Source organism: Bison bison, unplaced genomic scaffold (genome assembly GCF_000754665.1).
Source record: "Bison bison bison isolate TAMUID 2011002044 unplaced genomic scaffold, Bison_UMD1.0 scf7180017864092, whole genome shotgun sequence".
NCBI classification, from domain to species: Eukaryota; Metazoa; Chordata; class Mammalia; order Artiodactyla; family Bovidae; genus Bison; species Bison bison.
In genome coordinates this window covers 1398145-1412661 of record NW_011494664.1, presented here as the reverse complement: position 1 = coordinate 1412661, position 14517 = coordinate 1398145, and the positions used below count along the sequence as shown (strand labels likewise).

Sequence of the window (14517 nt, the reverse complement as noted above, 5' to 3'; positions counted from 1 at the left end):
CTTGACTAGATGGACCTTTGTTGGCAAAGTAATGTCTCTGCTTTTGAATATGCTATCTAGGTTGGTCATAACTTTCCTTCCAAGGAGTAAGCGTCTTTTAATTTCATGGCTGCAATCATCATCTGCAGTGATTTTGGAGCCCCCCAAAAATAAAGTCTGACACTGTTTCCACTGTTTCCCCATCTATTTTCCATGAAGTGATGGGACCAGATGCCATGATCTTAGTTTTTTGAATGTTGAGCTTTAAACCAACTTTTTCACTCTCTTCTTTCACTTTCATCAAGACGCTTTTTAGTTCCTCTTCACTTTCTGCCATAAAGGTGGTGTCATCTGCATATCTGAGGTTATTGATATTTCTCCCAGCAATCTTGAATCCTTAGTTGATAGTAATCATTACATGTAAAGGGCCTGAGAGTCAGGGATCTGTGTTATTTCTGGTTCAGGGATCATTATCATTTAAAGGTCGTTCCTTTTGGGTTTTCAATTAGACAGTAGAGAAAAATGCTTCTTGGTAAACTTTAGAATTTCTGACAAATCTCTTTTGACAAAGCATTTCAGATGCCATTTAAACATTTGTAGTCTTTTAACTCAGTAATCCTACTTCTGGGAATTAGGCCAAAGAAAATAATAAAAAGCAGGGTGGGAGGGGAATAATGTATTAATAATATTAATTTCAGAGTTTTAATGAGAGAAAACTAACAATTGAAAAATTTTTAACTCAATTATACTACATTTGATTGTCTATGATGAAACCATTTAAAGTTATATGGGCTGTTTACAGTATGGAAACTGCTTTATTACGATAAATATTGATTATACTACTAATCTTTAAAAAACATCATTTATATAACTTTTAAAAACTATAAGAACACAAAAATAGGTTTTCATATATATTTTTAAAATGAATATTGAAAGGGCAATATTGTGCCCTAGTGGAAGTGGGTTGGAGCTGACTCCGGGAGGCTAGTGAGAACCAATGGTTAAATATTCAGGAAGGTTATGAGCCAACTGTAATCCTGAAGTAGGTCAGGGTAGGTATTTACACCATGGAAGTCAATACATGTTACAAATCAGGAGAATCTTTTGTTTTTGCTCTCCCTGCCCTCAACGAGCTAGTTCACTTATACAGTACTGGGTCATTTGTGACCCAAATAACTCATTTGTTAGAGTGGGAAAATACTAATTTGTTTTTTCTGTTTTTGGCTGTTAGAATATGTTTACAGGGAATTTTTAACAATTATCTTTTTATCTGTTGCTGCTGCTGCTGCTAAGTCGCTTCAGTCATGTCCGACTCTGTGCAACCCCATAGACGGCAACCCACCAGGCTCCCCCGTCCCTGGGATTCTCCAGGTCTGGACATACTTAAAAACAATTCCAAAGACATGTATTCCTGTTGTGGTGCAAAGTGAGAAGAGTAACATCAGTTTTTAAAATGTCATTGTAAACATATAGCTGATTCACTTTGCTGTACAGTAGAGACTAACACAACACTGTTAAGCAATTATACTCTAACAATTTTTTTTTTTTTAAAGAAAGTGTCATTGTACCTAAGGAATCTTAGAACACCCAAATACTACAAAAGTTCTTCCAGAGGCTGTCAGGAAAACTGCTGTTTTACAGTTGTGTAAAAGAGGATCCTTTAAAGAAAAAAATCAATTGGGTATTTGAAACTAAAACTCACTTTACAAATTTTATCTGTACTAGACTATTTCTTGAAGAATACCATTTTAATATTCTTGCCTTGGAGAAAGAAGCAAGGATAATGAGAAAGTAGGAAATGCTGGGCTTGGGAATTTATGGAAGTATAAGAAGGAGACAGGACTCTGTATTGACTTGCTTCCTCTTTTATATTAGTAAATTAAGCCCTGCCTCACTGATTGTTGATAAGGCAATCAGGCATCACTGGGAGGGGGAGGGGGCCCTGAGGAGTGGGCTACTGGCCCATTTAGCCTTGTTAAGATGGTGACAGTGGACCTTCAGAGAGTCCTGTGCAAGTTTGGCGGGGGCTACACTTCAAGTTTAACTAAGAGCCTCCTGTGGCAGCGGCAAGACAGCCCAGCGATTCACCTCAGAAAAGGAGGTGGGTGAAATCCCAGCCTGTAGATCCGAGAAGCCATAGCTCACAGAATGCTGTTGTCAAGGGCACAGGCTAAAAGAGAATCATTTACTTAGGCACTGAATCATCTGTGAAATGAGGATGAGGGTAGCAGAAACTCCCCGGGGAGATAAAGGAAAGCCAAAGGTGGCTACAGTTTAGTCCTCAGAGTGATGTGAAGGAGCTCACAACCAGGGAGGGTGGCCCCCAGCTAGCAGATGGATTTAGGATGAACACTTCATGCCCTCTTCTTCCAGATCACTCTATCCTCCTTAGCTCTGGTTTTCTCCATGGACTTGCCACTTGACATGGTACATGAGTTTATCTTCCCCTCCCTGCCTCCTCCTGCTCCTGCCAGTAGAATGCTGGTCCCAGGAGAACAGAGACTTTGTCACTGTTGTGTTCACAGCACCTAGACAACCTACTCTGTGGGAGCCCTCAGGTCCCTGCTGAGCCAAAAAGTGCATGAGAGAGTCTACCGTGCTGGGGTGATGCATGACGCATGCTTAACACGTCACTTACTTGTTACAAACTGGAAACACTGATAAGACCTGCATGGGAAAAATCATATTAAAAGACATTTACAAATACATAAATTTAATTTTAAAAAGACTACTAAAAATTTAAAAAGATACATGCACTCCAATGTTCAAGGCAGCATTATTTACAATTACCATGATATAGAAGCAACATAAGTGTCCATCAACAAATGAATAAAGAAGATGTGATAAATATATGTGTACTCAGTCATGTCCAATTCTTTGCAACCCCCTGGACCTCTCCTCTGTCCATGGGATTTTCCGGGAAAAAATACTGGAGTGGGTTGCCGTGTGAATACACACACACACACACACACACACACACACACACACACACACACACTATATATATATATATATATACACATACATATACACACACACACACAGTGGAATACTGCTGCTGCTGCTGCTAAGTCGAGTCAGTCGTGTTTGACTCTGTGCGACCCCATAGACGGCAGCCCACCAGGCTCCTCCGTCCCTGGGATTCTCCAGGCAAGAACACTGGAGTGGGTTGCCATTTCCTTCTCCAATGCATGAAAGTGAAAAGGGAAAGTGAAGTCGCTCAGTCGTGTCCGACTCTTTGCGACCCCATGGACTGTAGCCTGCTAGGCTCCTCTGTCCATGGGATTTTCCTGGCAAGAACACTGGAGTCAGTTGCCATGCCCTCCTTCAAGAGATTGTTCAGACCGTGGGATCAAACCAGTGTCTCCTGTGGCTCTTGCATTTGCAGGCAGATTCTTTACCACTGAGTCACCTGCTGCTGCTGCTGCTGCTAAGTTGCTTCAGTCGTGTCTGACCCTGTGCGACCCCATAGACGGCAGCCCACCAGGCTCCCGTCCCTGGGATTCTCCAGGCAAGAACACTGGAGTGGGTTGCCATTTCCTTCTCCAATGCATGAAAGTGAAAAGGGAAAGTGAAGTCGCTCAGTCGTGTCTGACTCTTAGCGACCATACTAGTTAACCATAAAAAAGAATGAAATATTGCCATTTGCAATAACATGGGTGGACTTGGAGGGGACTATGCTAAGTGAAATAAGGCAGAGAAAGAAACATATTCTATGATATCACTAATATATTGAATGTAAAAATTAAAAATGAATGTATATAGCAAAACAGAAACAGACTTATAGACAAGAGAACAGACTAGTGGGGAGAAGGAAGGAGTGCAAGCAAATTAAGGGTATGGAATTCAGACATACAAACTAGTATATAAAATAAGATTCAAGGATATATTACAAAACACAGGAAATAGAGCCAATATGTTATAATGACTAGAAACAGACTATAACCTTTAAACACTGTGTTGTGTGCTGCGCTGTGCTGTGCTTAGTTGCTCAGCCGTGTCCAGTTCTTTGCAGCCCCAGGGAGTGTAGCCCACCAGGCACCTCTCTCCATGGGGATTCTCCAGGCGAGAATACTATGTTGTACACCTGAAGCTTATATAGTATTTTATAGCAAGTATACTTCAATAAAATAATACTACCAATAAATCAAAGACTATTAAAAAGTAGGAGAAATACATGCAGACTATCTACAGGAAAAAAATAACTTTGGTTTATCTTGGGGTGATAGTTTTGAAACCTTTCTCTTATTTTTTCTTTTAAACAAATGAACATATGTTATGACTATGCCTTTTTTTTATTTTAACGTGCAGAAAGGTTAAGATGGACACGTTAATCTACATGGTTACAAGCTCAGAAAATGTCATCTGGCTTTTCTTCTATATGTTTTCAACCAGGTAAAACTTTAACAATGTTCGATTTCAGAGAATTTTTTTTAATCACTATTGAGAAAGACACCAAACATCCTGGGTGAAAACTGGACACTGTGACACAAGTTACCTGGAAGAGCGTCTCCAGGCTGAGGTTGGCCTGGCCGGTGGCATTCAGGGCTTTGATGGCGGGTGTCCTGTAAGGACAATGATCAAAGGTCATCTGGCACTTCAGGAAACCCTGAGTCCCTCCAGCTTTCATCTGGGGAGGCTCAATACAAAGCCTAGCCTCAGTATCGCCCTTTCCTCTGAACAGACGCTGGCCCCCACGTATGTGTGTTGCCTTGCCTTAGACCACCATGGTAAAGGCATTCAAGAGCCAGGCCCAGTGGCCCCATCTGCTCAAGGAAGCAGGATGGGGAAAACGTTTGCTGTGACCTGAACCGTTGCCATCCGACATGTGGGCCAGTAAAATCAAGGAAAAGTATATGACTACTTGCTCTTTGGAGACACACTGAATTATAATTAAAGAGTTTTTCAAAATTAGAAGGGACATTAAGGCACCCAGTTTTATTTATTTATTGTCGTTGTTTGTATGTTTGTGTTTTTGGCCATGTGCAGAATCTTAGTTTCCCAAACAGGGATCAAATCCAGGCTCCCACACAGGATTTCAGAATAGGCTTTCAGCACAAAGTTCTAAACACTGGACCCCCAGGGAATTCCTCAGTTTATTTAAGTTAGAAAATATTTTCCTTCCCAAAATAGTCTTACATAGGAAACCATGAATCTTGTTCCATCATTTCCGTTTAAAGATGAATCAACAACAGAGAGACTCACAGACTTAGAGAACAAACTTATGGTTGCCAGGGAGGAAGGGATAGTTAGGGAGTTTGGGACGGACATGCACACACTGCTATATTTAAATGGGTAGCCAGCAAAGACCTACTGTATAGCATAAGGAACTCTGCTTAATGTTATGTGGCAGCCTGGATAGGAGTGAGCTTGGGAGAGAATGGATACATGTGTACATTCAGCTGAGTCCCTTTGCTGTTCACCTGAAGCTATCACACCATTGTTAATCAGCTATACCCCAATACAAAATAAAAAGTTTTAAAATAAAAAATAAAAAAGGGGGGGTGGGGAAGATAGGTCAACAGAGGCTCAAGAGGCCACCCAGTGAGTCATCAGCAGAGCTAGTGGTGAAATCTAGGGTTCCTGCCCCCGAGGCCAGAATCAACCTTGTCCTCCCAACTCCCAACCAGCTTCCTGTCATGCTGTCTACCACATACTACACTCTCCCATCCTGGCTGAGGCACTGGCCGGGGGCCCAGGTACATCTTCTGGGAGGGGACAGCATCTGTAGTCCTTTCCATTTCCTGGAGTAGGAGGGGCACGTTCTCCTGACCACAAGAAAACACTGCAAACCAGGCAGTGTGCAGAGCCTACCTTCGGTCATCTGCTTTAGGCACTGGCTTCCAGTGGTCATAATTTGTCTCAACTCGGAACCACCTGCAACAAAGCACATCATCTTGTCTTACCTGAGGTCAACTGGGACACAGCTAAAGAAAAAAAAGCACATATAAAAATAAACAGTATCTCTAGGCTCATCAATTTAAAAAAAAGATTATTGATACAAAATGACCAGAGCCTTTAATTCTACTCACGCTCCATTTAAAGGATCTAGAGGCCATATATCTGCAGGGCCACCTCTGTTCCTTGTGATGACCACTCCCTCCTTGGGGGATGTGCCGCCAACAATGTAATAAACATCAGCAATAAGCGGAGTCTTGGCCAGTTTGTAAACAGCTGCTTCAAAGTTTTCCGATTCACTCAGAGTCTGAAGAGAAAGACAAACCTGCATTAGCATCATCATAGTTGTCACTTACCCACACCAGGTGATGGACAATTGGTCCAAAACACATACTCCTGCTCTATGAACCCATGGCTATAATCTTGAACTGTTCTGACCTCATTCCCTTGTCATCAGGGCTCCTGAGACGGAGGAAGCTCCAGTGGAAAGGCAACAGCAGGAGGGTTTTTCTCACAAAAGAAGAGAACTTTGACATGTTATTTTGGGTGAGAGGGCTTCCCTTGTGGCTCAGCTGGTAAAGAATCCGCCCGCAATGCAGGAGACCTGGGTTTGATCCCTGGGTTGGGAAGATCCCCTGGAGAAGGGAAAGGCTACCCACACCAGTATTCTGACCTGGAGAATTCCATCAACTGTACAGTCCATGGGGTTGCAAACAGTTGGACACGACTGAGTGACTTTCACTTCACTTCACTTGGGTGAGAGACCCTGCTCACCAAAACAAAGGCTGTATGATTTCAAGGCAGATCACCCTTGCAAAGGTCTCCCCATGTTCTTCACTGATTTGTTCTCTCTGCAGGCATTTCTTGAATACCTATACTATGTGTCAGGCACTGTGCTGCTGTGGCAACAGAGCTGTCAATATGATGGGCCCAGTCCTTATTCTCCCCAGACTTCCATAGATGAAAGTAAAGTCAACAGACAATAGCGACACAACGTAATGAGTGTCACCACCAGAGAAGGAGATGCTGCGGAAGTCACAGCAGGGGACTGGTCCTTATCCAGGCCATTGAGTAGACCTCCAAGGGAGGTGTCACATGAGCTGAGGTCAGAGAGACAAACAGAAGTCGGACCAGAGAAAGCAGTGATTGTGAGGGGTTGGAGTGGGGTGGGAGTGGGGTGGGGAAGAGCTTCAGCTCAATGAACAGATTGGCAAAGGGCTGGAGAGGAAAGACAGCATGCTGGGTTAGAGTGGCAAGCTGAACTGGACTTCCTGATCACTTCCGCAGGTCCACAGCACGGATGGTTAAGGGGATCACTTTCCAAATCTTCTGCTTCCACGTGTACTCTTTTCTCAAGCTGATCTTGCTGGAGAATGTCCTGGCTAGAGGGCCAGTCCCTCCCACCTACACCTTCACCAACACTATTTCATCACTTTTAGAGGGTACAGCCATCTCACCCTCCTGAATAGTGTCAAAGTCCAGTGTCAAGGGTAGGGAGAGGGGCAAACAAAAGAACGATTCAAAACACTGGGGTCTGCAAAGGTGCCATCATTCAGCATCATAAACCATTAACCACGACAAGCTTTGTGGACTTTTCCCAGCCTTATGTATATCGCTTGCTGTCAGGGTAGGGTAGTGAGACTTGAGCTGGTTTGTTCTGAACTCAGCAAAATTATATGTGAGGCAATAGATGATATTGTGATGGAATACGTGATGGAATATTTTTGGATTATATTACCTATAGCATCCTCTAAGTGCTAGCAAAGAATTCATTGCCTCTAACAGAATTCTGTAAGAACAAAGCAAAAGAACATCAGTAAGAAATACTGAAAGTAGCTGGACTTTCCTGGTGGTCCAGTGGTTATGACTCCGTGCTTCCAATTCAGAGGCCATGGGCTTGATCCCTGGGTTAGGGAACTAAGATCCCACATGCCACATGGTGCAGTCAAAACAAAAAAAAAGAAAGAAATACTGAAGGCAGTGGTGACTGCTATTATTCACCCTAGTGGCACACTGAGGGGGAGATAGGAAGCTCATCTATCTCAGGGAACAGAGGAAATGGAGTGAGTGCTAATGGGTGCAGGTTTCTCCTCAGGGGAATGAAGATGTTCTAAAACTGACCATAGTGATGGTTGCATAACTGTGACTTATACTAAAAACTAGTGAGTTGTATACTTTAAAATGGATGAATAGTATGGCATATGAATTGTATGGCATTACTTCAATTAAATATACATCTACCTTATGACCCAATAATCCCACTCTTAAGTACTTATGTAACCAACTAAACTGGATATAAGTTTACAAAAAGACTGGTACAAGAATTTATACAGCAGCCTTATTCATAGGCACTGGCCACCAGGAAAGTCCAGCTACTTTCGGTATTTCTTACTGATGTTCTTTCACTTTGTTCTTACAGAATTCTGTTAGAGGCAATGAATTCTTCGCTAGCACTTGGGGGATGCTATAGGTAACATAATCCAAAACATATTCCATCATGTATTCCATCGCAATATCACCTCTTATTGCCTCACATATAATTTTGCTGAGTTCAGAACAAACCAACTCAACAGCCCCAAACTGGAAATGACCCAATGTCCATTTATTAACAATAAAATGGATAAGTTGTGGCATACTCGTACAATCTTCTTTGATAATAAAAAGGAATGAACTCGTGATACCAATAAGGATGAGTCTGAAAAACATGCTGAGTGAAAGAAAAAGAGTCTATGTACTACAGTTTGGGGTACATGAATTCTACAACAGGCAAAACTTTTTATACTGATAGAAGTCAGAGTGGTGCCTGGCAAGGAGGTGGGGAGTCAGAGAAGGTTGGAAGTTGACCAGAAAGGAGCACTAGGGAAAATTTCCAGGGACATTTGGAAACATCTGCCAACTAAAACCTGTCACCCACTGTGTGCCTCTACAAAGATCAGGTCACTAGCCACTGCAGTTGCTGACCTTCAACATACCCTGAAAGGAGTTCAAGGTGGAGAGATGAGGAATGAGGCATTTTGTGCTTTGGGAAAAACCGGCAGAACAGGGCCTTCAAATAGTTACTTTCAGGAGAAGATTTTATGAGCCCAATTCTTTCATTTCCTCATACCTAGAAAAGCATTAAAATAATCAATGATGACATCTGCTCCTTATGACTAGCGGCAAGCCTCTGCCAAAAGAAGTGTTTGACAGCCCGTTCCCCCTTCACTGAAATCATATATTATACTGATCTTCCCCCCATCTCTTGGAGCAGTTTCTCAGAGATATCTGAAATGATGACTCCCTGGCTATACTCCTCATTTTGCTGCAAATAAAACTTAACTGACAACTCTTACGTTGTACATTTTATTTTAGTTGTTAGGGTCTATATTTTGTGTATGTTTGGTGGTTACATGGATGGATAAATGAGTGTGTAAAATTGCCAAAACACACTGAATAAAACCCTTAATATTTCTGCATTTTATTATATGTAAATTATAAAATGAAAAAAAAACTCTTGGTATTTAGATTCCCCTGAAAAGATTTAAATTATAGTTTTATTTTTAAACATCAATGCATCCAATACACTGGATTTTTGCAGCTTTTTAATCTTAAGATGCAATACTTTAGAAGTCATCTTAAAATATAACCCGGTGTACGAGACAGCAAAAGAGACACTGATGTATAGAACAGTCTTATGGACTCTGTGGGAGAGGGAGAGGGTGGGAAGATTTGGGAGAATGACATTGAAACATGTAAAATATCATGTAAGAAACAAGTTGCCAGTCCAGGTTTGATGCACGATACTGGATGCTTGGGGCTGGTGCACTGGGATGACCCAGAGGGATGGTATGGGGAGGGAGGAGGGAGGAGGGTTCAGGATGGGGAACACATGTATACCTGTGGTGGATTCATTTTGATATTTGGCAAAACTAATACAATTATGTAAAGTTTAAAAAGAAAATAAAATTAAAAAAAAATATGTGAGGGGTGCAGTGTTTATTAACATATTTAGGGAATATTCAAGTAAAAAGTTTAGGAAAATTTCAAGCCTAGAGAGTCTTGATTATTTACAGCAGGACAAGGAAAGGCCCAAAAGGCTAAAAGGGAGGCAGGACCAGCTCCTTTCACCAGAGGCGTGCTTCAAAAAAATGTGCTTTCTGTGGTCAGACCACAATTTATACGTGGCTTGGAACTCTGCTGACTAATAGGTAATGTAAAGCCAGATGTTCCTTTTGTTGTGCATAGAGTTATCTTCTAACACATTTGTTTTGCTCATTAAGATACTTGCCGATGGAGATGAACGCATTTGCAGTTGGAGATTCTAAAAGAAGGGTACATCTACATCCTTAGAAAAGCTTGATCTCTTATCGCAATCAGCTATTGTGGAAAACCGGAGCCCATGACAAAGATTCTCCTTCTTGACCAAACTCTCGCCAGGCACCTTGGAGTGCAGCCTCTTCATGCTCTGTGCGTGCTATGTGCTCAGTTGCTCAGTCATGTCCAACTCTTGCAACCTCATGGACTGTAGCCCTCCAGGCTCCTCGGTCCATGGGATTCTCCAGGCAAGAACACTGGAGTGTGTTGCCATTTCCTTCTCTAGGGGATCTTCCCAACCCAGGAATGGAACTCGCATCTCCTGCATTGGCAGGTGGGATTCTTTACCACTGAACCACCAGGGAAGCTTTGAGGGTGAGGTGAGCTTGACAGTAAAAATACTCACAGTGCGGATAAGCCAGCTGACCGGTGAGTGTCTCTGAAAAAGGGCTGCGATCATATTCTCCCACCACCAGCCTTTATCTGTCAAGGAAGGAATCATAATGTTGACACACACTAGAATTGCTGCCCTAGAGGCAATCGTTCAGGCATTTTAACTCAATCTTAGCAGGCTAATGATTGAACTAGTTTTCATTAGATAAAAGAGGTTTGTTTTTTACTTTTTACTTTTTTAATCTGCTCATAACCATAACTATCAGTTAAACAATCTGAGCCACAAAATGATGGAAGCAAAGCCCCTTTTGTTCATTCTCTGTAAAACTTCAGTAACCGTCATACGGTGGTTTGGGTACCACTGGTTGAGAATTAGTCTCATTCACAGCTGACACTTAAGGAAATGAAGAAATATAAGAGGATAAAGAACTATTATGGACACAGATACATCCTCAACCAGCATCTTCCAGTCAGGCTTATATAAAAAGGTAAGAATACATCAATGGAAATGAGACTCCTGGTACATGTCTTTCTCCTTTATTCAGCTGCAAATTCCTGAGGACAGAGACCAAGGACAAAGCCGAGTTTTCCAGGGTTTCCTACATGTTGGGTAACTGAGTGGTGTCCCCTGAGCCTTGGGGCATGGGAGTGGGCTGTATAATAGAGGCAACGGACCCAGGAGATCAATTTGAGAACCATCTCTCCCATCTACTAGCTGTCTTCACCTTGTAGCTTCAGTTTCCTCTTTTGCATAATAGATCCAGTTAATAAAATCAGCCCGGCCTAACTAACAGGACTGCTGGGAGGGTCTAATGAGAGAACTTAGAGAAAATGCACAGAAAATGGTAAAGTGCTTTACAGATGTTGTTTGTGTAATACCATCGCTATATCCTCTAATGACTGCAATCATTTCCAGTCTTCTGTATCCATCTTAACCCAGCATGATCTAGCCTCTATAGAGCAACCAAATGAAAGTTAAGAATGTAAAAGCAAAACAGATCTGTTCACCCTGGCCTAAAATCTTCCTGTGAAAGTCGCTCCGTTGTGTCTGACTCTTTGCGACCCCATGGACTACTGGAGTGGGTAGCCGTTCCCTTCTCCAGGGGATCTTCCCAACTCAGGGATCGAACCAGGGTCTCCTGCATTGCAGGTGGATTCTTTACCAACTGAGCTACCAGGGAAGCCCCAGAATCTTCCTAGGGCTTCCATTTTGCTTAGAACCCAAACTCCTCCTCACAACCCTGCACCTGGCCTCAGCCTCCTTCTCCATCTCTAATATACTCCCCCTTACTCCATCCTGTAGCCACATTACAGTCCTGTTTCTGGAATTCCTCACCCAGGTTCTGTAGACCTGGGTCATGTAAGTCAAGCCTTCCCTGACCCTATCCCTGTAGTACTTGCTCATGCCCGACTTCATTCTCTACCACATCTTCCTGTTTTACTTTCTTGGGAGCACTTATCAGTAGCTGAAATCACGTTCATTGCTCACACGCACACTGCCCACCTTCCCCCACTGAACGGAAGCACGGGACACGGAAGGTGTTCCGTGTGCTCTGTTGGCTGAGTGAATGACGTGCTTGGATAAAACTGAACAGGGATAGGGCTAAAAATGCTTGGGAGTTTGAGTACCTCGTTCGTCACCAGAAACTGTAAACTTGTGTGGACTCTGACCCGTCCATAATCCTACATAGCCAACAAAGGTGGTTCCTGTGTAGGCAATCTGAAATCAAGAGATAAGATATCATCTTATTACGCCAATCAAAAGTACTTTGAAATACCTGTTTTGCCCCCAAATTTCATGGATTTCTTTTTTTAAGTTCCATCCTAATACTCTGAAATAGCCTTCTAGATTTAACTTTGAGGGCCCAGGGACAGAAGTCAGTGGATCTGTGACCTTTGATGAGGGAAAAAAAAAGATACATCTTTATTTTCACTAACTTCTAACTGAAATTTTACTCCCTCTGTAATGAATAAATGCAAGAACTTGTGTAGTTATAGAGTGCCTATGGTTTCATCACCAGGAGAAATTGCAGGTATTTTCACTTACATAATGGCATCATACATACATATCTTGAAATATCATTCATACTTATCACTATTCTGCATTTATGGTGGAGTTATTAGACCCATTGTTAAATTTTACTAGCTAATGTGTTAAGAAAAGTATAATATAGAAATAGCTGTATTTCAACATAACTGGTTTCTTCACAATGTCGTACATTTCATGTATTTATAAAACATTATTTTAAGACGGGATCAATAAGCTTCATCAAACTGCTCCATACAGAAAAAAAGAAGCTCATCCTAGAAGTAGCAAATGGGCTTCCATTTAAAAACTTGGCTTGACTCAATTATAAGAAATTAATATCATGCTCTTATAAACTCTACAAAGTAAAGGGAAACAAGTAAAACCGTTTAGTAATAATCAAATTTAAATTTTAATTATGAAGAAAATTTTTACATACATCTTTCACTTAATCCCCTGATTATTCCATGAGTTGTAGGGATTACTCCCACTTTATTTATTGTTTCTTTTTTTTTTTTTTTTTGCTTTGCTCCCACTTTAAATTAAAGACATGAACTTCAATGACTGCAAGACATTACTATATCCCTGAGAAAAAAACAGACACTCTACTAGCTATTTCAGACACCAGATTTCATTTTTCTTTTTTGGGGGGGCCACATCACACAGCATATGGGATCTTAGTTCCCAGACCAGGGACTGAACTCACACTCCTTAAACTGAAGGCAGAGAGTCTTAACCACTGGAACCACTAGGGAAGTCCCCAGATTTCAATTTTCAAAGAGGTACTTAGAAGAGTGCCCAGCTTATATGGTTCAATAAAAGTGAACTAATATTTTTATATTTTGAGAAATGAATGGACATAGCTTCATTTTTTCCTAAAAAGCTGAATTTTACGCCAGTAACTTTTCATTTAGCTGTATATTTCCACCTTGTTCGATTATAAAACAATTTAAAGTGGCTAAATTACATGAGAAAAGCAGTGGCCTCAATTTTCTAAATGACCTCTTACCCAAGACACACTGAGGGCCTTCCATGAATTCTCCCCATTTCCACTCATGGAGGTAAAATGGTAACAAGTCTACTCATTATTAAAGCCTTTGCAAAATGTTAACTATAGGGAGAAAAAAGTAATCATACGGTCACTTCATTTTCATGATATACTCACATTCATGTCACTTTTGAAGAGTTCAGAAAATTAAAGTTATAAAAATCAAAATCAGTTGCAGTTTCCCAGATATTTTAGAATATGTAATTATAAGATAGAATTTGTAAGATATTGTATCTTGTAGCTCTTAAAAATTGCTTTTATTTCTAAATTTCTACACTTTCAATTGGGCTTCCCAGGTGGCCCAGTGGTAAAGAATCTACCTATCAATGCAGGAGATGCAGGTTCAATCCCTGGGTCAGGAAGATCCCTTGGAGGAAGAAATGGCAACTCACTCCAATATTCTTGACTGGGAAATCCCATAGACAGGGTAGCCTGGCAGGCTGCAGTCCATGGGGCTGCAAAGAGTCAGAGATGACTTAGTGACTGAGCATGCATGAATGCTTTCAATTGTCTGTGACAGGTCATTTTGCATAGACTCTTAGCTGGGGCAGGAGACTAATTTACAGTCTGAGTTTTGTGGAGAAAACAGCTTGAAGGTTGAAGGCCTGGGTTTGGTCCCACCTCTGCCTCATCTCCTGTTGCTTGGAGCAAGTCACTGTCTAAGGCCCAGCCCTTTCATCTGGCAGATAAAAATGGAAGTACTGATTTGAGTCTGCTTCACAGGGCTGCTATGCAAATCAGAAGAAGCCCTGTATCTGAAAATACTTTCAAAACTATGACTACTAGATAAGAATAAGAGCTTAATTCAGTTCAGTTCAGTTCAGTCGCTCAGTTGTGTCTGACTCTTTGCGACCCCATGAACTGCAGCACACCAGGCCTC

The 14517-nt window shown here is 41.6% G+C and overlaps 1 protein-coding gene across 1 annotated transcript in view; it reads right to left on the bottom strand.

Moving 5' to 3' along the window:
- Positions 1–14517, bottom strand: part of NAAA (N-acylethanolamine acid amidase) — a 24498-nt gene that overhangs the window by 2506 nt on the left and 7475 nt on the right. Inside the window, exons 5-10 of the mRNA XM_010838150.1 lie at positions 12193–12283; positions 10577–10653; positions 6012–6184; positions 5794–5856; positions 4478–4544; positions 2618–2646 (exon numbers count right to left, since the gene is read on the bottom strand). Coding sequence (XP_010836452.1) covers positions 2618–2646; positions 4478–4544; positions 5794–5856; positions 6012–6184; positions 10577–10653; positions 12193–12283 — 500 coding nt within the window. The remainder of the gene's footprint in view (positions 1–2617; positions 2647–4477; positions 4545–5793; positions 5857–6011; positions 6185–10576; positions 10654–12192; positions 12284–14517) is intronic.